Source organism: Rattus norvegicus, chromosome 1 (genome assembly GCF_036323735.1).
Source record: "Rattus norvegicus strain BN/NHsdMcwi chromosome 1, GRCr8, whole genome shotgun sequence".
In the NCBI taxonomy this organism is placed as follows: domain Eukaryota; kingdom Metazoa; phylum Chordata; class Mammalia; order Rodentia; family Muridae; genus Rattus; species Rattus norvegicus.
In genome coordinates, this window is record NC_086019.1 from 43,230,596 (window position 1) to 43,252,699 (window position 22,104).

General features: G+C 48.6%; 1 protein-coding gene across 3 annotated transcripts; it reads right to left on the reverse strand.

Moving 5' to 3' along the window:
- Positions 1-2,243: 2,243 nt before the first annotated feature.
- Zbtb2 (zinc finger and BTB domain containing 2) lies at positions 2,244-21,520 on the reverse strand. 3 transcript variants are annotated; one of them, XM_039110625.2, is made up of 3 exons: positions 21,384-21,520; positions 9,537-9,722; positions 2,244-5,122 (listed from the first exon to the last, which is right to left on the reverse strand). In XM_039110625.2, the coding sequence occupies exons 2-3, from the start codon at positions 9,707-9,709 to the stop codon at positions 3,751-3,753; spliced, it is 1,545 nt and encodes a 514-aa protein (XP_038966553.1). In that variant the 5' UTR covers positions 9,710-9,722; positions 21,384-21,520; the 3' UTR covers positions 2,244-3,750. The 3 variants fall into 3 exon arrangements, with proteins under 3 accessions (XP_038966553.1, XP_038966560.1, NP_001100930.1); XM_039110632.2 differs by lacking the exon at positions 21,384-21,520 and adding an exon at positions 20,880-21,013; NM_001107460.1 differs by lacking the exon at positions 21,384-21,520 and having other exon boundaries at positions 9,537-9,725.
- Positions 21,521-22,104: the final 584 nt, after the last annotated feature.

Here is a 22,104-nt window from a genome sequence, read left to right on the forward strand (position 1 = left end):
GAGATCCTAATGGACATTAAGAAAGGACGGTTATGGGGCTGGGGATTTAGCTCAGTGGTTAGAGCGCTTACCTAGGAAGTGCAAGGCCCTGGGTTCGGTCCCCAGCTCCGAAAAAAAAAGAACAAAAAAAAAAAAAAAAAAAAAAAAAGGACGGTTATTCTACAGCAAAGATGACCAGGAAACCTGTGCTATTCATAGTATGCTCACCAGCATCAGCACCATCCGGGAACTTCTGAGCAGTGATTGGGTTCCAGGCTGAGGTGTCATCCAGCTAGTAGGACATTTGCCCAGCATTTAGGTTCTATCTCTAGCACCATTGTGAGCCAGGTATGGTGGCATGTGCCTGAAATTCCAGCACTCAGTAGGGGTAGGCTGGAGGAATCTGGAGTTCAAGGTCATCCAGAGCTACTTACGGAGTTTGAGGCCAGCCTAGGTTAAGTGAGATGTCCCCTCCACCCCTACCATCAACAAAAGAAGAAACAGAAACTTAAGGGTTCTACCCTCCACAGACTGACCCTATCCTTTCAGGAGTAGTCTTTTTGCTTAAGCCTTTCAGAGAGTTCTGTGGCATGGAAAGTTGAGGGCCTTTGTGCTATTGTAAGACTAAAACACATTGAGGCGAAGGGCATGGTGGAGCTAGCTGCATGCCTTTAATCCCAAGACAATCTCTGTGAATTCCAGGCCAGCCTGGTCTGTGAAGTGAGCTCCAGCATAGCCAGGGCTATGTATAAAAAAACCTGTCTCAAAAAAAAAAAAAAAGTTTTGAAGAGAATTGCTTTAGTTTCATGCTAAGTAGGTTAACAATTTAAATAATCTATTAGGAATGAATTTTATAAGGAGAGAGAATATTACGACACTGCAGCCCTGACTGGGCCATGAGGTGGGAAGGCATTAAAAAGGGACAGTCCAGGGGCTGGAGAGATGGCTCATGGGTTAAGGGCACTGGTTGCTCTTCCACAGGTCCTGAGTTCAATTCCCAGCAACCATCTGTAATGATTCTGGCACTCAGGTGTACATACAGATGCAACATCCATATACATTAAATAATAACTTTTTAAAAGGGATAGTCCGTGAAATGAGAAACATGAACGGGCCCTTAAAGGGAACGCAAGGATCCAATGTGCAACCCAGAGAGATGCTTCATTAAGAGAGAAAGCTTGGGGCTGGGGATTTAGCTCAGTGGTAGAGCGCTTACCTAGGAAGCGCAAGGCCCTGGGTTCGGTCCCCAGCTACGAAAAAAAAGAACCAAAAAAAAAAAAGAGAGAAAGCTTAAAGAATGAGAGAGCTGTCACAGGCAGGGTGACAGGAGAGGACTCATAGAGGAGTCTTTTAGAGCAGTTCTCAACCTGTGGGTCTCAACCCCTTTGACAAAGCCCTGTCTTCAAAAACATTTTTTTTTAAAGATTTATTATTATTTTTTTTATATGTGTGAGTACACTGTCACTCTCTTCAGACACACCAGAAGAGGGCATCAGATCCCATTACAGATGGTTGTGAGCCACCATGTGGTTGCTGGGAATTGAACTCAGGACCTCTGGAAGAGCAGTCAGTTGAGCCAGCTCTCCAGCCCCCTCCAAAAACATTTACATCACGATTCATAACAGTAGTACAATTGCAGTTAGGAAATAGCAATGGAAATAAGATTATGGTTGGGGATCACCACAACAAGAGGGACCATAATAAAGGGTCACAGCATTAGGAAGGTTGAGGACCACAGTGCATTAGAGAAATGTATCCGTCTTTTATCCTTCAGGGGGAGGGTAGCACGAAGTTGGAAACCAAGCAATCAAGTTTAGTATGGCCTATGTGACAAGGAGCATGGAGGAGGTAAATAAATAGGTGTAAAAATTCCACAGCACAGTGTAGCTTTTTAACTCACTTCCCCAAGTGTGTATTTACATAAACATTTGAATATAAAACGATGAGCCGGACTCCTTCATGGTTATAATCTCGGCTCACGTTAGGACTTGTGTTATTGTTTGGCAGCACCCCGTGTCTCTGTAGGGACAGTTGCTCGGAGGGCATCTACATGGTCTCGTCAGTCTGTTCTAATGTCTCTGGGACCTGGAGTTCCAGAGTCTCACAATTTCATGACCCAGTGAGATTATAACCCCCTCTTCATCCGAGTGGACAACCCGAGGTCTATCTGACAGGCATATATCCAGCTAGAATGACTCTTGATGCAAGGCTTCCACATCCTGGGGTTCTTTAGGTAGACAGAGAAGCAAGAAAATGATCACAGGCCCATTTAATTAAATGTTTATTCAATGAAAGGATGTATAAAAACTTACAAATCTGAGAACTCAACTATACATATAAGAGGATGGTGGGATATTCAGTTTCTAACACACACGTACGACATAGCTATGCACTACCCTCACCCTGCCCCTTAGTCCTCACTTCTGGCTCCTGTTTCATCCTGGGAGACTGGTTTCCTATTGGCCCAGGGGAAGATGAATGGACAACTTTTCATGCTGTTGGGACAGTGGGGAAATTTCAGGTGTTAACAAAAACTGGAGGATAAACAATAAAATCAATTGTGTTTTTCCTTCCAAAAAGAAATTATATTTTTCATTTTGTGTCCTGATTTGTTATTTTTGATGCTTTGGTAGATGTCACCAGTGAACTATGGGCATTGCGGGATTTTTTGTTTTGTTTTTTGGACAAGGTCTCTGTGTAGCCCAGGCTGGCCTCAGACTCCCAATTCTCCTGCTTCTACCCCTCTGGTGCTCTCTCCTAGTGCCGGGGTAATAAGGTGGGTGTCACCGTGCCAGGCAGCACCAACTTTCACCCTCATTAAAGTTACACTTTTGGCTCACCATTTGCCTTGTATGGTACGTAATTCTGTAGTCCTTTCCCTGCAGCACACACGCCTGATTTCACAGGTTGGCTAGCTCAGACACGAGCTCACCATTGGCCATTGCTGTTCAGAAAGACATTCTACAGATTCGTGTTTTCAAATCTGATTTAAGCACAAGTGTGTCAGGGACCGAAACACAGCATCTACTTGTTCACCTCGGAAAGAGGCCAGCCATCGGTAAGGCGTACGTACCAACTCCCCTGCCTGTACCAAGTATCCATAGACTTGTTCACTCACATACAAATTCACAGCCCGTCAGGTTTTATCCACAAATGAAGATTGCCATCACATTATTACTCTTTGCACTTGTTAAAGTCGTTCTCTTAACTAGTGATTTTCCTTAACTGGACATAATCTCAAAGGATACATTCTGAAATCAGACACCTAGAGGACAAACATTAAAAACATTCTCTCGGGTTTAAAGTTTCCCCACACCTTCTAGATTTGCATAGTAGAGCCCAGCTTTATCTCTAAGAAGCATGCTGTATTTTCTGACTTGTTTCTTTGAGAAGGAAGACTTATTACCCAGGGACAGTCATAATTTTAGCTTACCAAATTATATTCTAGTTGTTTTATTATATACTCTTAATTAATTCCAAGTAGGTTTTTAAAATAATCTAAAACTTCTCAAAACCTATTTCTTTATAAGTACTACTGACCATTATCCTTCCAGGATCCCCTGAATTAAAGTGAATATAGTCCAGCTTTACAGTGTACAAAGCCCTACAGAGACGGGGCTGGGAGAAGGGGGTGGGAAGAGGTGGGGCCCGTTTGTATCATGCCATGGAGAAACTGTCCCGAATAGGGGAGAAGATTCTTTGTAAAAATGAGTCTTTAAGGGAAGGGGAAAAATAGAAAAAAAACTAGTCTTTAAAAAGACAAGTAACATATCAGTCTAGTAACACAGTCTCCTGTTCCTTTTTGATGGCTGCTAACACCGGGTGGTCAGGGTCAGTCACTTCTGAGTCCCCACTGCCCAGAAGGACTGACCGCCCCTCATCCAGGGCAAACACATCTGAGTTCTGGTTCTGGCAGGAGTGTTTGACCACCTCATTGGGTGTGGAGAACGTCTTGTCACACAGGTTGCACTTGTAGGGCTTGTTGGCCTGCACCAGCATATTGTCCATCTGGCTGCCCTCCTCAAACGTGCAGAGCTCTAGTGTCTGCTTGTCCACCATGGTGTAGGTGTCGATGCTCTGGTTGAGGCACACGTGGCGTGCGGCCTGGTTGGCCCTGCAGAAGCTCTTGTCGCAGGTGCTGCACTTGAAGGGTTTGCCTGTGTGAATGTACATGTGCTCACGCCAGTGGCTTTTCTGGATGAACTTGCGGCCGCAGATCGTGCACTCGTACTTGCGCCTCTTCACTTCCCTCTCTTGGTCTGCCTGCTCCAGGTTGTCGATGTCCGCAATGTCTGAGGGCGGTGGTGTCTCCGACTGTTGCTGCCCATCAATGATGGGGGAATCGGAGATGTGCTGCAGCTCACTGTCGCTGATCATCCCCGCCTCCGGTACTTCCAGAGCATCCTTGCCCAGGTCGGCTGCATTGCTGCAGAGCGACAGGGGCCCTCGGCCTTCCCCAGGTGGGCCTGCCGTGAAGGGTACCCCGGTGTGGATCTGCAGGTGCTCCCGCAGGCTGCTGCGCAGTGTGAAGCGACGGCCGCACAGGTGGCAGGCATAGTACTTGGGGAAGCTTCCATTCCTCTTCATGATGCTTGGTTTTACGTGGGCAATCGTAAGGGATGATGGCTGCTCGTCCGAGGAAGAGGCCTCCAGGTTAGTCTCCTCCCCAGGAGGAGGGGGAGGAACAGGTGTGGAGACAAGTTCAGGTGACAGCGAGGTCTGCAGGGGGTCGGCGGGAGTCATGTTTGTCCGATTCACCTGGGCCAGGTTTGAAGTCAGCTGGGACAGCTGCGAGGTCTCTGGCACAGGCTCCTGGTTCATCCTGGATGCCTGCGGCCTAGGCTCCCGTCCAAGTTTCTCAGGCCCCAAATTCATCTTGGTGGCTTGTCTCAGCTGGTGGTCTGCAATTTGAATGCCATACAAGGATGAGGCCAGCGGGAAGACTTGCTCAGGATGGGAAAATGTGCCTTGGCTGGCAAGGCTGGCTTCCTGGATGAGGGGGTATGCGTGCAGGAATTTGATCCCTTGCTCCAACCGCACAGGGTCGATGAGCTGTGGGGCCATCTTCCCGGTGTACATCAGGTGGAGCAGATAGCTGAATATGTCAGGCTGTATGTCAGTGGGCTTCAGGCGGACACATTCACTGAAAGAAAGTAGAGAGCCATGAGGAAGCACCAGCCTCCGATTTCACTGGAAACAAAGCCTTAAGAACAGCTTAGACACTCCAACCCAAATGACCTCGATGGCTGACTGAGCTTCGTCACAGACCCAATGGAGAGCTCAGCAGAACAAGTACGGTAAGTAAAAGAATGTAATCTGATTAGAAAGACTTTAAGGCTGTAAGGTGACACAAGAGGGTTTGACAGCCCAACAATGTTTATGAGCAGGACCTCTCTGAGTTAGGAGGCTTTCCCAGCCACCTTCCCAGTGTTGCAAGGGAAGCAGCCTGGGGCTTTACCACCTTTCTAGTGACTGCCTGTAATCCTTACTTTACAGATGGTGAGGCTCTTGGTGCGCCTAACAGTTGGTGAGTGGCAGGGCCAGGCCTACTTAATTCCAGAGCCACATGGAATGTCCTCCAGAGCAGCTGCAGGCCACATGTGGTAAAGCACCTGCAGGCATGGTGGTCAGCTGCTTGTCTACCTTTTAGACTGACGTCACTTCAGAAACAGTGTCCCCTAAAGGATGCTTCAGAGCTTAGAGTGAAGGAAGAAGTGGGGACTCTCCTCAGACCATCACTACTGAGAGAACTTCTAACATCTCCCGAGGCCAATGAGATACACATCTCTGAAGTGCAGGAGGCATAAAAGATCATCCATGATTTTTAAAGATATTTTTGGCAGGCTTAGCAATTATGTTCACCATTTAAATCATCTTTCTCCATACTAAAATATTAACAGCATACCCCATCTTCTAAACTTACACAGAGGGATGAGGCAGGAGGATTGTCTGAACTTCAAGGCCAGCCTAGCTACAGTGCAAGACAAAGGAAAAAGGAAAAAGAAAAAAGAAAAAAGGCTAACATGATTTTAAGGTTGATTTCTAGACTTCTGACCAGACATATGGACCTGGATGGCTATCAAGGTGTATATTGTCTTTTTTTTTTTTTTTCGGAGCTGGGGACGGAACCCAGGGCCTTGCGCTTCCTAGGCAAGCGCTCTACCACTGAGCTAAATCCCCAACCCCTATCAAGGTGTATATTTCATGAAGACTTAAGACTCCATACACTTAACTACAAAATACCAGAGTCAAGCATAAAACCCAGCACCCAGTGCCAGTATGACAGTTCCTGTTTACTTAGTCTTTTCTTTCTTACTCTGTCTGAGACAAGGTTTCCTTTGTAGGTCAGGCTGGCCTGGAGCTCAGAGATCCACCTCCTGCTTCCCAGTGTTGGAACTAAAGGGGCGTGGAGCCACTGCCATCATCAGGCAGAGGCTCAGAGCTCAGAGACCTAGGCCCCCAGAGATGTGTATTTCTCCAGGAGATGGATGGATGTGGTGCTCAAGGGAGGGGAAGTACAGTCGGGGCTTCCTTCCAGCATTTCCAGTCCTACCCAGCGGGGCCCCTTTCCAGAGGGCTTTGTAGTTGCTCGCTGTGGTTGGACGGCCCATTCTATTGATTGCTTGGAAGTTGTTGCTGACAGTAAGCCTCTACAATTTTAAACAAGTGTGTGTAATTCCTGACGGTGCAAGGACAGAACCAGGAGGCCAGTAAGTACTACATACACTTCAGCCAGGCTGAGGAGTGAGCACTGGGCTGCTGGCTCGGCAGCACTGGTGGAACACTACAGGCAGGAAGCTGGGAGTCCCTGGGGTAGCCCAGCAAGCACATGTGTACACACACACACACACACACACACACACACACACACACACACACACACACACGTAGTTTCTTCTGTGACTTTCGGCTACTGCAATCCTGTGCTCCTTTCCTCGGGGCTGGTTGGACTGCTCCTTCTTCCTATCCACTTAATGTGACAGGGGCCCGACTGTCACTTCTCTTCTACAATACACACAAGCAGTCCCACCTAAGCTCCGAGATGCACACAGCTGCCAGGCAGGAGAATGGCAAAGGGTGGGTTAGCACAATCACAAACAGTAATTCCAAGGTCAGTTTCTCCTTCACTAGAATTCTAGGGTGAGAGTTTTAAATAATGTTAAACATTTTTTTAAAAATGGAGACAGGGTTTCAATATGAAGACCAGGCCAGTCTTGACCTCACAGTGATCCACCTGCCGCTGCCTCTAGAGTACTAGATTAAAGAAAGGCACGGCCACCACAGTCAGCAGTTATTCTTAGCAAGTTTTACTCTTCAGTGCTTAGTCTACAGAGAAAAGATAGAGACACCTAGTGGTGACTGAAGGACAGAAACTTCTCATCTTCGCCTAGAGGTAGGCCAGGCGCCTGAGGCTGCAGGAGGAGCTGCTTAAGCACTGCTGTCTGCTGTCTGCTGTCTGTGACCGTGAACCTGAAGTCTGCACACAGGTGTGTACTGGGGTGTGCTCACATACAAAGACACCCCTGTTAGAAAGATCTTTGTTCACTGCCCTATATGTAAAGAAAGGACATGTCTTGCACCTAATTAAAAACCCATTACATCGTCTTTCACATTTCCAAGTTGCAGACATTTCTTTTCCAAGATCAGTTAGTTCACTGTATTGAGATTAGTTGCTGCCAAACCCAGCTTTAGCATATCGATGTTAAAGGACGGGGAGTCTACGTATGAATTTGCTTTGAGATGGGGTCTTGGCTAGTCTGGACCTGACAACTCTGCTGCCTCAGCCTCCCTCGAGCTAGGATCACAGGAATACATCTCGCATGCCCTGCTCAGAGGAATCATTCCCAGCCCTCTAAGATGACAATTCACTGCTAAGGCCCCTGCTCCTGGCCTTCCTGCTCCTACAGATGTTTACCAAGTGGCTCTTTGATGCCTCAGCCCCCCTCAGTGGTGTGTGCCCTGTGGTGTGGTAGATCTGTAAGTCTTACTGTAGGAGAGGGAAGTCTCCGGATGGCATTCACAAGTGAGCGGAGGGGTGAGTGCACAGAGCACAACTTAGAGTGAACACTGCGCTCCTGAAAGGCACAACAGTCATCCTTGACTGATGACCAGGATGAGGGCAGGGAAAGGTGGGGAGTGGGCAGTGGGTAGTGCTCCACTGTGGGAAGTTGTGGACAGAGGCTCACCTCATCCCAAGTAGTCTCTGGGGACACTAAGCTGACAGTGATGTGGACAATGGGTGGTTACAAAATGGGAGTGAGCACGTGAGGCCAGGGCAATGGGACATGTGCTGAAGAGCCATGGCCTAGGATAGATGAGATATGATCGGAAATGGATCTGAAGCCTGGCCTACTTGAAGATGAAAACAGGCAAGCCAGGAGTCTTTGGAGAGACCCTTTTAATTCAGTTTTAGTCCCGCCCAATGAGAGAAACAGAGGGAGCACAGTCAGGTCTAAAGGACCAGCAGGCAGCCAGGGTGGGGTTCTGTAACTAGAAACAGAATGATGGAGGCCAGAGCTGAAACTAACAAGCTTCCACCTACCAAGGAAAGGGAGATGACCTGCTCCACACAGACAATGTGCAAAGACAGCAAGGGCTCAGGAGGCCCCAGGCTGGAGGCCCTGGTGCCCCGTGAAGAACAAAGGACATTTGGTACAGTGAGGGCTGAGGAGGACAGGAGGATGGCCTGCAAGAGGGCAGTGCTCTGGTGGAGAGATGTCCTTTGGAACATGACTGCAGTAGAGAGAGGAAACCACAGCACAGAGGACTGGAAGAGTATGGGATGAGCAGAGCTGTCAAAGGCACGGGTGCCCTTTCAAGAAGGTTCAAGGAGAACAGAGAACTCGGCAGGATTCCCTGGCTGGCCAGGTCAAGGGCAGTCTTCTGCCCAGAGTAGGCAGGGGGTGGGGTGGGGTGAGAGTCAGGATGGTGAAGAGTAGAATAAGATGGAGAGATTGGAGGAAGGGGAGAGGGGAGAGGGGAGAGGGGAGAGGGGAGAGGGGAGAGGGGAGAGGGGAGAGGGGAGAGGGGAGAGGGGAGAGGGGAGACGGGAGAGGGGAGAGGGGAGAGGGGAGACGGGAGAGGGGAGAGGGGAGACGGGAGAGGGGAGAGGGGAGATTGTTTTCCTCACATACCCAGAGATTCCTTTCCCTAAAATATTTAGGAGAAATCAGAAGAAAAGAAATCAGCAAAGACAGAATTTTGCATTACAAAAGAGGGAACAGGAAATCTGAGCCCTCCAGCTTTTCACTTAAAACTAAGTATTCAAAGGGGAATCAGGGGATTGGGCTTGGAGGAGCAGGAGGTGAGACTCTCAGGCAGGAAGGCAGTTTGGAGGAGGGGCTGGGTGGGGCCAGACTAGGTAGGTGATTCTCGAGTGCTAATGAAAGCATTAGTAACCAAGAAAGGCAGAGGCTGGTGGGGTAACTAGGGAGTGGGGTGGGTGCCTAGATCCTGGGAGAGGCAGAGAGATTCATGGTCTGAATGAAGGCAGAGTGGGAAGAGGAGCCCAGCGTCAGGAGGTCTACAGCCCTTAGATTATCAACCGCTTTAGTTACCTGGTCTGATGGACAAACAACATCTTAAAGTAATTGGAGAATGAAGCGAGAACGGATTTGTGTGCCTTGAAGTACACATCGCCGATTGCAACCGTGCAGTCACACAGGAACCCAAACTCCCGCTGAGCGTTTAACTGCTGCAGTAGAATAAGTCCATGGTTGGTCAAATCCATTTTTTAAAAAAATCTGCAAAGTAAACAATTTCATTTTTAAGAAAGGTGTTCCACAAATAAGAATGTGTCCTAATGTTCCCAGCTAACATGTCACCAAGGCTAACATGTCAAGTCCGTTAAACATGGAACATACACCAATTCACTGTATTGCTCAACAGTCCCTGGAACAGGACCTATTTTCAGATGTGTCCTCTAGGGCAACTCAGGAGGTGTAACCTGCCCAGGCTGGAAATAAACCCAGGCAGTGTCCCTCCAAGAATCAGCCCTGTAAGGGTCCCCAAACACTAAAGATTCCTGAGAATCTGCCCAGTCTTTCACCAAGACTCCTCAACTACCGGCAGTCCACAAAGGCTTGCATAACCATTAGCAATGAAGCTGGGCCTCCCTTCTGCGGAGGAGGAAAGAGATTTTGAGACTTGTAGGTAAGTTGCCCCAGGCCTTCAGGGAAAGCAGAGGAGTTCACATTTAAATTTGAATGCGCCTACTTCAAATTCGGAGATTTACATTATTCCGTCCCCTACCAAGTCCAGGGGGCCATCTGTTTACTGTAAGAAGCTGCCTGAGCCTGCTAGGCTCCTGAATCCCTAGATGGCTCTCTTTCCACAAGCACACCTGGAAAGCACACTGCAGGGAGCAGCATGGCTTTCCCCAAGAGCCAGAGCAAGGCTACGAAGTGCAGGCCTCTCCAGCAGCGCCCAGAAAACAGCAGCGTCAGGTGGAAAACAAGACAGAAATAGAAGTCTGCAGGCAGAAAGAGAAGAAGCAAACTGATAATGTACAGAATCCAAAGAATTTATACAGAAGCCTTCATAAGTAATAAAGTCTGGTAAGGTATAAGAAGCATCAAGAAACAATTCCCAAACCCTAATGTAATTTCACCCACTAGCGCTGAACATGGAAACGAGAAACAACACCATCACAATGAAACAATAGGACACACAAGTAAACATACCAAGGCGTGCGGAGTTAGATGGAAAAATATAAAATGCTAAATCTCAAATCTACACAGACAAATTTGCATGAAAACATGTGGATAGGCAAACAAAGAAAGTACAATGTCTTCAGCTAAGAACCAACAGGTGGGGAGTCAGGCCTCTGCACGCACCCCAAGATGTGGTGGCAGCACAGAGCTCCAGGAAGAGATGGGCTGTACTTCAACAGAACCTGGGGAGGGGGCTGGCCCACAGAAGGATGCAGGAGGGATGTTTGACACAGACAGCATACATTACTCCCAGACGGTGCTGGACCAGCTGAACCTCAGAAGGCAAGACAGAAAGACCCTTGAGTAAGTCTCATGCTCTCATACAAACACACTAAAAATGATTCCTGGCCTTAAGCAGAAGGCACACACAACAAAAGGAGTTTAGAAAAAAAAAAAAAACCTTAGGGATCTGCAGAAGGGGAAGAGGTAAGTCAGACTTGGTGAAATTACAAGTGTGGGCTCTGGGAAGTGCTCTGCTAAGGATGGACAGGTAGCTAAGGACTAGGAGAACGCATCTGGAACTTCGCAACTCCTCAGAGTGCCAGTACTTGGAAAGTAAAGAAAAAAACCCTGAAATATACAAAACAAACTGGGAAGGATGATGGGTTTCAGAGGTCACCACAAGGGAAAGAAGTGGTAAGAGGCCAGACAGTGTTCAGTACCGTTGTCCCCAGGGAAACAATGTCACACGGTCACATCTCACATCACTTGACTCATGCTGCTGGGGGGGAAGGGGGGATGGTACAACTGGAGACTACAGACAGCTCAATGGCTACTCTGATACGTTTATTCCATGAAACAAAAATGTACTTTTACACAAAATTGTACACTGATGTCTGTAGTGACTTTACCAGAAACAACCCAGCTGTCCTTCAGTTGCTGGGTAGTTAGGCTGTGGAACGAACCACTTAGTCATTGGAAGAGACGGACCACAGCTAGCCGTGGTGGCCAACACACTAATCCCAGCATTCAGAAGGCTGAGGACTGGGAGTGTGAGGTCAGCCTGGGCTACATTGAGACTCTGTCTCCAGAACAAAACCAAAACAAAACAAATCAACCATTGCAAACAAAAGTTAGAAGAGTGAATGACGCTCACCGAAATACGGCAAAGAACAAACTCACTGATGCGTTCTTTAATAGACTAGGCATGGAATTTAGAGAAATGGAGAACAGACATGTCATGGTGAAGAGAAACAGGTGGGTATTGCTACAAAGGGAATGAGGACACCTGTGGTGACAGAGATGTCTCACAGATGCCATGTGGCATACAGTGTCTCCTATACAGCCCATACAGTGTCTCCTAACTGAACGTGAAGGGCAACAGCAAAGAGTTTCTCAAAGCAGCAGCTAGGAGGCGTGACATTAGCCGTGGTACATTTGAAGTGTTGCACACCAGGGCTTCACTGCAGCCATGGTTGGGATTCATAGCAGGAGTGCTTCCTGTAGCAAAGGTAAGGCCTAAAGCGCCTCAGCTCAGATGTGTGGCCATTCCATGATATAAACTGCAGTGTCTGCTTTTACAGAAACGTGAGGTTTATTTAATCAGGAAACATGATTTAGTGTTTTCTGCCAGGGCCTCAGCATCTAAGTAACAGGTTACTGTATCTCTAGATTGTCAGTACACTTTAGAATGCAAGACTGTAAAACAAAAACACTCAGTTTGTGTGCAAAACAAAAACCAAACAAACAAAACCTCATAAGTTTACCCTGAGATTATGACAGAACTTCCTATAGTTTCTGAAATGGCTCTAAGTATACTTCGCTATTTCTCACTTGGGGAAGTGGCACTCACAGTACTGACAATTATAAAGTCAAAATACTGACAAACTCAGAAAAACATCAAGGCTATTCTTCCTCCTTCAGTACCAAAGGTTAGAGCAGCCGGCTCCCTCTCGTCTGTGATAGCGAGCGGCCAGTTGTGCTATTAGCACCTCTCATACACTGCATTTTATTTCACATTAGCAAGGCATCTGAGGTATGGCTCCCACACCTTAAATCAAGGAAATGGCAAGAGAAGTTAGGCAGCTTGCTCGGACCTCAAAACAGTAAGTTAGGGAGTAGGGTCAACCTGATCTCCTTGCTTTCTGTTTGCTTTTTGAAAAAAAACTCTTAGTGTATGGCTCAAGTTGGCCTTGAAATTGTGTTCCTCTTGCCTTAGTCTTTTTTTTTTTTTTTTCCGGAGCTGGGGACCGAACCCAGGGCCTTGCGCTTGCTAGGCAAGCGCTCTACCACTGAGCTAAATCCCCAACCCCAGAGGTAGTATTTTTAAGAGTGATTTTAAGTGTGTATGTACACTTGTTATAATAGTATGCAATAGTAAGACGGTATGACACACGAAGGTGCATGCTGCCCCTGCACATGTATCAGCACACTCATTTTCTGTCTCTGCCTTTCTCTCAGTTCTGGGGAGAAAATTAGGACTTGGCACATGTAGTAGGTGAGTACTCTACTACTGAGCCACACTACCCAAGATCTACACTACTACTTTTTGAGGAATCCCTGCTAATATTTGCTAATTTTACTTCCTGTGATATGAATGACATTTAATAACATGACACATATATTAACTCTGTTTTTCATGAAATTTATCCATTTGATTCCTATTAAAAAATGTAGACCAAGTTGTCCTTGAACTGACAGAGCTCTCCTGCTGCGTGCCTCTGCTTCTCAAGAGTTGAGTTTAAAGGTATGAGTCCTCATGCCTTCTATGTCCTTCTGATTTTATTTAGTGTGTGTGTGCAGGGAACAGGACAACTTTGGAGAGTAAGTCCTCTCCATGTGGGTTTGGAGGATTCAACTCAGGTCACCTGCCTTGGTAGCAAGTGCCTCTCTCTGCCCACTGAGCCATCTTGCACCCCTTAGGACACACACGACATCAGGAAGGTTAAGAACTAGATGGGAAGGACTAGATGGGAAATGAGCTTTCTCTTCTCTTTTCTTTTCTTTCTTTCTTTCTCTTTTGAGATAGGGTCTAGTGTAGCCTACTTGAGTTCTGGACTGCTCAGCCCCTCTTTAAATGCTTGGATTGTAGGTGTGCAGCACCATGCCTGGCTATGAAAAGCAGAGCAAATAATACACTTTCATGACATTAAAAAGCTACCCAGCTTTATTTGTGTGATTTATTTCTCAGACAGGTTCTTCCCACACAGCTCTTCCAGTATGTGCCAGTCACACTAGATATAAGACCGACAGCATAGTAATCTTTACAATGTGTCTAGCTTATTCTAAAATCCAGGCATTATCAAAAATTCTGTCCCATACACCTGTTACCCTCACATTTGGAATGCTGAGTTAGGAACATTTTGTCATCAAGGACCAATTAGACAGAAAACCATTTGGTTTCACCTAAGGATGCTGCTCAGTGAGACAAGATGTTCATTCGGAAACTTGTGGATAAGTTGCTGAGGAATGGATGAGTCTTTCCCTAGGTCTTTGGTGCTGGGGTCATTACAGGCTCTTGAGGGAACACAGGGCTCCCTGCCATGGCCTTTATTCTATAAGCTCCACACTGGGCTGCCTCATGTCTAGTCACCAAGGTGAGAAGGGCTGTTCAGAGAAGATGTCCACGGACATGTGTCCTCAATTCAAACTCACATGCTCACACCATGGGCCCTGACTCAAGATCTGCTGGTTCTGAGCCCTCATGATACTTGCTGAGAGCAGAGTCTACCACTGCTAGGTGCCTAGAAGGTTGTCTAGCATAGTGTTTACCATTTGCTAAACTAAAACTACTAACTAGGTATTCAGAGAAAGGAAGAGCATTCAGCCCTTAGCCACGGTTCTCTCTGACCTAGCCCAGTGGATTAGGAGAAAAGTGCAGCTTTTTAAAATAAATAAATAAAAAAAAAATTCCCATCAAATTTAGTGTGTGCCATAATCTGGAAGCTTTTCTCAATTTATAAATGCTAGGTGATGTTCCCACACATAAGCTGTGGACAATGCCAGAGTCTACTAAGAGCCGAGGAATGGTAGCGGGAGAGACAAGGTGCAAGTGGATTAGGCAGCAAGCTGAGGTGTGGAAAGGGCTTCAGCTCTTATCCTGCAAGAGAGGGGAAGCGTCACAATGGGAAGGACCAAGGTAGTCCTTCCTGGTTCTGGACAAGAGCGTGGGGGCTGAGGGTGGGGACCCAGAGAGAGAGAGGGGGTGGGGACAGATTAGAAAGACATCTGGAAGATTCAAGTCTGCATCATTGCCTAGGGGAGGAGGGTGGCAAAGTCGAAGCAAACTGAGGCTTTTTACTGGAATAGCTGGATAGGTTTTAGGTAGGAGATAAGGTCCAAAGCTTTGGTGGGAAAGAACATGTTGCATTTGCAAGACCTCTAGGTTCTCTAGGATGAGGTGGATGGGATGTAGAGCTCTGGCCATCCTGGTCTGGGGCTAGAAGTCTGATAATAGATGTCTGAGGGTCTTCAGAGAAGCCAGAGTACTTGATTCAAGGGCTGTAACCCTTAAATAACAGGCTCCGTGTCAGCGTGGAGTCACGGCACTGTATGGCGTGGTTCAGAGGGGCCAAGAGTGAGTCAGGACTGAAGCTTGTAGCCTTCTGGGTGTATGTTTTGGTCTGTGTGCAGTCCTGCCTTGCTCTACACGACATTTCTGGAAGGTTTTTACCAAGGCTAGTCACAAAGCCAGCACCGAGATCGCACACTTAGACCTCTATAATCCTTTAGCAGCCTTGGGTTAGCACTCAGTTGGCAGAGTTCATGCCTAGAATGCACAAAGCTTTGGGTTTGATCCCCATATAAACCTTGTGTAGGCAGTACATGTCTGTATTCTAGCACTAGGTGGGTAAAGGAGGCCACGTCATTCTCTGACAGGGGATGAAGCCCTGCAAACAAAACCCCCAACCACTTAACCCAACAAAGTAGAACTTAAAAAAAGAAGAAAGGCTGTTTAAAAAGAGTCATGTGGGGGCCGCTGAGCGGTCTCAGTGTTGTAAGTGCTGCAGCACTTGCAAAAGAACTGGGTATGGCTCTCAAGGCAGCTCAAAGTCACTGAACTACAGTTCCTGGGGAATCTAATGCCTCTTTCTGGGCTCTGCAGGCACTGGTGTACATGTGGTACACAAGAAATTATGTAGTTGCATGTACATGGAAAAATAAAAAAGTAGTGTGTCTTTCCTGAATGTGAATAGTGAATAGTAAGGAACTTAAGACAAAGAGCATATCTCTTCCTTCCTTTCTTCCTTCCTTTCTCCTTCCCTCCCTCTCTCTCTCCCTCCCTCCCTCCCTTCCTTCCTTCCTTCCTTTCAAGACAGGGTCTATGGAGCGCTTTCTGGTCTCAAATTCACTGTGTTGACCAGGTCGCTCTCCAACTCAGATCCACTGTCTCTACCCTCCTCCTTGGTGGTTGCTGGGATTAAAGGTGTGCACGTCACATTTGGAGGAGAGAGCATTTCTTAAGAAGGCGTTTATAGAATGTCTTCTTTATGTACTTTGTATCTGTACAATGTTTTCTTCTTAAGCGAATCCAGAGATCATGTCAAAAGTAAAAATACAAACATTTTCCAGAGCCAGTTACAATGATTATTCAGACTACTTAATGGTTTAGTTTTTTATCTCTCTCCTACTTTGACACACTGAATACCCAGTTGTCAAGTGCTCTCAGAGTCCCCAGGCAACTCTGTCTTTGGAGGGACACATGAGCAGACTGCATAATCATGGTCTGTTTTGTCAACCTAGGTTCCTCCTTCAGTTTCAGTACAGAAACTGAGGAACAACAGCGTTTGGGAACAGACAATTCCCTCTTGGAAGATACTAACTCTTAGCACACACTAACCACCACTTAGACTTGGTTTCAAGGGCACTGAAAGGGTTTTATTTACACCAAGAATAATGGGCATGGTAATGCATGGGGTGCATTAAGAGCTGAAGAGGTGCTGTTCTGAATACAATGGGCTCTGTCAAGTAGTTTAGGCCACTTACCAGGATACAAACTGTCTTTTCAATTAGTACTAATAAAAATTAATGCAGGAGAGTGAGTGGGGAACTGAACCCCAGTGATGCTGGTCATCTGAATTTCAATATATTTGAGAACTTCAGTTCAGAGGTAGGAAATACATCGAGTTTTCTTTACTAACTCCTCTTCCATAACAATTACAGAAGGAAAGGTACTAACGATGTAGTAGCACTTATTGGACTACTGGAATATGCTACGTTCAGAGAGGTCAAGCAGTAAGACAGTAGTGACAATTATAGAAGCTCTGCCATGATCAACTGAAAGGAACCCAACAAAGGATTACACCAGCAAAGGGACGACCTAACTAACGTCCCTTTTCACACCACCTCCAGGTCTGGCCAGGTTGAATTGCTGGTGTGTGGTGTTGAATTCCTGTACTTTAACTGTAATGAATTTCTAAAGACTAATGGGTTCCAGGACATTTTCACCACTATGTCACCCACCACTGTGTGCTAATGTTTGCTCCTTTACAGCCTTCATCCCTCCTCCCACCTCGATGGTTCTTTATCATCTTAAATAGTTTGCCTTCTGCTTTTAATTCACATGCCCTGTGTGTGTGACAGCATGTTTGCCTGCCTGTGTCTTTGTATCTGGAGGTCAGATGGCAGTGTGGGTCTCTCCCCCACCATGTGGGCTCTAGGGATGGGATTGTCCTGTCAGACTTGGCAGCTCACTCTCTACCTGTTAAGCCCTGTACTTTTACTCATGCTTTTTTTTTAAATCATTATCCAGCGGTCACTTGGAAAATAATGGCTCAAAGAATTACGAGAGTTCCCCGATGCTAGATGCTAATACACTGGAAAAACAAGATCAGTAGCATTAGTAAAAATTGTTCTAACCATATGGAAGCCTGACAGACCCATGTTGCAGATTCAAGACTAGCCTGGGCTAACTAGCAAGACCTCTCCCAGATATAACAGGAAGAAAAGACGTTTACTGTACAGTTAGGGATTTTTGAAGCATTTTATTGTATCCCTCTAGGGGATATAATATCCACAAGGACTCAGAGATGCTTATGCACATTTTGGGGATTGAGAAATCAAAACCACCAGTTAGTCTGGCCCAGCATACTCACACATTTTAAAATTATTTTGAGATGATTCTATACTTTTCCTGCTGCAGGACCTACAATGTGACATAATTTAAAGGAACAGGACATAACATGTTTGCTTTGTGTTTGCCTTTTGAGACGGGGTCTCTCTACACAGCCTTAGCTTTCCTGGAACTCACTGCTAGACTGTGCCTCGACTCCTGACTGAGTGCTACGATTAAATGTGTGCACCACCACATTTGTCAAATGTTTTGTAAAAATAAATTAGTTTGCAAGCACTTAGAGGGATAATCTCACCTGTCAACTTGGGCTGCTGCTTCCTAGTGAGGGTCCTATGGCTGATACTTATTTGCTCTCCTCCTCCCTAGACTCCTTTTTGTCTCTCTCCCTCAACTTCCTCCCCCACTTCTGTCTCTCCCCTCCTTTTGGGGGAGTCTCAAATTCTCTGTCACTGATGATTGGCAGCCTTGAAATCCTGACTCTCAAGCCTCCAATTTGGGAGTGTTGGGATTTCAGGAATGTGCCACCATGCCTAGCTATCTTCCACATCTTTATGACCATCTTACCATTGAAAAATATGGAATCTCATTTAGTATCCATCTGAAACCTCCTGATGGGGTCTCAGTGTCCTGCTGAGACCCGAGGGGCATACATAAGGAGAGAGGAAAAGTGATAGGGGCAGGTTTGCCACGGGCCGGCAACTCTTCAGTTCCCCTTTCCTACTACATCCCGCACCACATGTCCATGCGTCTACATGGAAAGGGCATCTGGTAAGGCATGAAAGACTTAGGCACACTAAGAGGGAGAGTCCCCACTCTAAAGCTGATTCCAGCTGTCTCCTTCACTGCCCACCTGTTCTTGTCAGGCAGGAAAACACCCCCTCCTCCACAGGTGGGGCACAAGCCAGTAGATACTTCAAATCATGGGTGACAAGGCACAGTTCATGAGGGGGTGTTGGGATAAAGTGTTTTGTAGGGTTGTTTTAGTCCCTGTTCTGTTGCTGTGAAGAGACACCATGACCAAGGCAACTCTAATAAAGGAAAGCATTTAATCATGGGCTTGCTTACTGTTTCAGAGGTTTAGTCCATTGTCATTAAGGACGGCCAATGTGGTACTAGAGGAGCAGAGAGCTACATCCTGATTTGCAGGCAGAGCCATCCTGGGCCTGGCCTGAGCCTTTGAAACCTCAAAGCCCATTTTCAGTGACAGGTTAACTCCAAGGCCACGCCTCTCAATCCTTTTAATTCTCTAGAATAGTGTCACTCCCTGGTGATTAAGTGTTCAAACAGACGAGTCTATCAAGACCATTCTTATTCAAGACACCGCAAAGGTCTCAAGAAATGAAAAATTTGGAAGTCATTGTACAGTTTATATAATTTAACATAAAAAAAAACTCTACCAGACTTCGTTCTGTGATTAAGACATGTCTAACATTATTAACTTTGCTGGAGTATTTTAGTGGGAGTTTTGCACCCATTTATAGACACATTCTTTGAAGAAGAAGCTTAAAAGTGGACAAGCAGGAACATGGAGACAAAGGTCTCTACCACCCACCAGTGCTTCATTCTGTTCCACCTTCCACTTTTTTTAAAAAATATGTTTTTAAGAGGCCAGTTCCTTAGCTAGGGAAAATAAACACAAAATCTCAAGTTTACTAATGAGAAACAATGTCATGTTAGGGATACATTTACAGTCTTAAAAACTATCAAGATCTTAAATATCCTGAGCAAACTAAAGCTGTTACTATGAATGTCCCCACGCCCAAGTTTGATTTTTTGTTTGTAAGAAACCATAGTAATGAGGATTAAAATGTCCTAGGTTTTGTGTTTTGAGACAGGGTTTGTAGTCCTGGAACTCATTCTGTAGACCAAGCTGGCTTTGAACTCAGAGACTTGCCTGCTTCTAGAACTAACACACTGGCAAAATGTATTAGCTCTAATCTCATGCCTCTCAGAGTAAAATGTTGGTTGTACACGTGCTTTGGTCTGGTGGTTGGGGATGTGTATATATATATATATATATATATATATATATATATATATATATATGTGACACTATATATATATATATAGTGTCAACCACGAAGGACACACAGTCCATTTAGACATGATCAGAACATCCCTTATGAGAGCCTCAAATCCATATGCCAAATTTTACTAAAACAATACACCGTGAAAATGAATAGAATCTAGGCTCTCACGCTAAGTGGGCCAAGGGTATTGTATGATGATGGTGGGAAGGAACAATGCAGACTGGGAGAGAGGAGACTCCCCGAGGTATAATTAAGTCGTTCGAGAAGTTGGGTGGAAGTTCTTGCAGCAAATGGCCTGTCAGGCACAAGATTTTCGCTCTTGCTGCTCGGCTGCGCGATCTAACTTGCGGGAGAGTCTTCATAATCCATTACCAGCTAAAAGCAACAGAAAACCTGCACCCTACACAGGTTTTCCTACCCTTCCTAATTGTAATGCATTCTGGGCTGGGAAAGAACGGTCTGGGAGCTTGTGCTTAACCCCGCAACAGCTCAAAGTGCGGGTCAGACGCTCCTAGCACGGCCCGGCAGGCAGAGGAGGGCGCGGCCACTCCGGCTGCAGCCCTAGGCGGCGAAGATCCGCCCAGAAGGCTTTGGCCCCGCCCCTCGAGGGAGGGGGCGGAGCGGGAGGACCGGCGCCCCGGTCCCGCCCCAGGGGCCGAGGGGAGGGAGAGCAACGCGCTCAGGTCGCGCCGCTCGCCCGCTCGCCCCTCCCTTAGGTCCCGCACGCGCGCGCGCGCCCCGAGTCCCGCGGCGCCGAACACAATGCCGACGCCTACGCGGCGCGCGCGCGCACGGCCCCGGCCGGCGCCACGGCCCCGGCGCCAGGGGCGTGGTGGATGGGCGGAGGGGGGGGAGGGGAGCAGCGCGCGCGAGAGCCGCAGACAGCGCGAGACCCGAGGCCGGAAGCGCGCGTGCGCGCCCCCGCCCGCGAGCAGGAGGCGGAGCCGTAGCAGTAGCGACAGCAGCTGTAGGAGCCGCTGCAGCTGGGAGACGCGCCAGAGAGGCCGGGCCTGCTCCGGTCCGACCGGATCCCTCCCCTCCCCCTCCCTGCTCCCTCCCCTCCCCCAAAACCACTTCCGCAGCTCGCGGCCTGGCCGCCGAGGCGGCGAAGACGACCACAGCAGGAGGCGACGGCGGAGTACGCACCTGATGGGCCCACCTGGCGGGGCTCCGGCGCGGAACCGCTCACCGGCAGCCGCCCGCTCCGGACGCCCTTGGCTGCGGCGGGCAGCAGGGACCGGCGACTAGGACCGGAACGCGGAGCGCCCCCTCCCCTTGCGCCCGCCCTCTCGGCTTCCGTCCCCTCCCCCTCCCGCGAAGCCCCGGATGGAGCGGCTGCGACTCGCCGCCGCCTGGCTGCCGGGATGGTTTTGTCAGGCGGCCAGAGCCCCGGCGCCAGGCGCAGTCGCCGCCCCCGCCCCGCGGGCCACCCCCGCCCCGGCCTCCCCACCCCGGCGCCCCGCGCGCTCGGGCCCGCCGCCTGCCTTCGCCCGGAGCCCCGGGACGGGAGTCATTCGTCGCCTTTGTTGCCACGGCCGCTGCCGGAACCGTTTGCGAGCTCCGGCGGCTCCCGCCCCTCCCTGCTGCTTCCCGGAGCCCGGGCCGGGGGCGGCACGTGGGCCCCGGGACGCGGTGGCGGTGCGCGCTTACCTGTCGCCGGTGCGGCCGCGGCGGGGCGTGAGGGGGAGGCAGAGCCCGGCGGCCTGGCCTAACTGTCCCCGCCGCCGCCTCTGCCCCGCGTTGCTGCTGCTTGCTGCTTGCTGCTGCCGCCGCGGTCGGTGTCTCCGGCACGGCGGCGGGCGGCGGCGGCGGGGCTTTTCCTGTCCGGTTACGTTAAGGTCACATGACCGAGAGAGCGGAGCGACTAGTGCAAAGAGGCTGAGAGTGGCTCCCGCCGGGGGGGAGAGGCGGCGAGAGAGCAGTGGCGGCAAGAGCCCCTCCGCCCCCCCAGCCGCTCCCCTCCCCCCCGCCCGCCTCCGCCTCCTGCTGCTCTGCCGCCGCCGCCGCCGCCGTCGCCGCCTGCAGCTCGGCGCTGCAGCTCCCACCCAGCTTGGGCTCGTGGCCCCAGCCAAAGTTCTGCAAGCCATGTGCAGCCTAGGCGAGGAAACTTCGCAGCGGTCGGGCCGGGAGGCTGGCGGCCCGGCCCCCTTGTTTACAGAGTGTTTAGGTAGGACCAGTCCTGCAGCAGCAGATGGTCTTTTCGGGGTGCAGAGGGAGATGCATGCCCGTCCTCCTGTCAAGAGATGCCTGACACCTCTTGGCTCACTGCTTTTGTCCCCGGACTGCTCCGTGTTAGCTTTTCGTCTTAAGATGTGGAGTTGAGCTATAGTCGATCACTGGCGTTGCAACCGGTGCTGGCTCGAAGTCATTC

Coding starts and splice junctions, on each gene's coding strand:
- Zbtb2 (XM_039110625.2), bottom strand. CDS start 9,709: ATGGATTTGACCAACCATGGACTTATTCTACTGCAGCAGTTAAACGCT. Junction 5,123..9,536: donor TTGTTTGTCCATCAGACCAG/GTAACTAAAGCG, acceptor ACTTTCTTTCAG/TGAATGTGTCCGCCTGAAGC.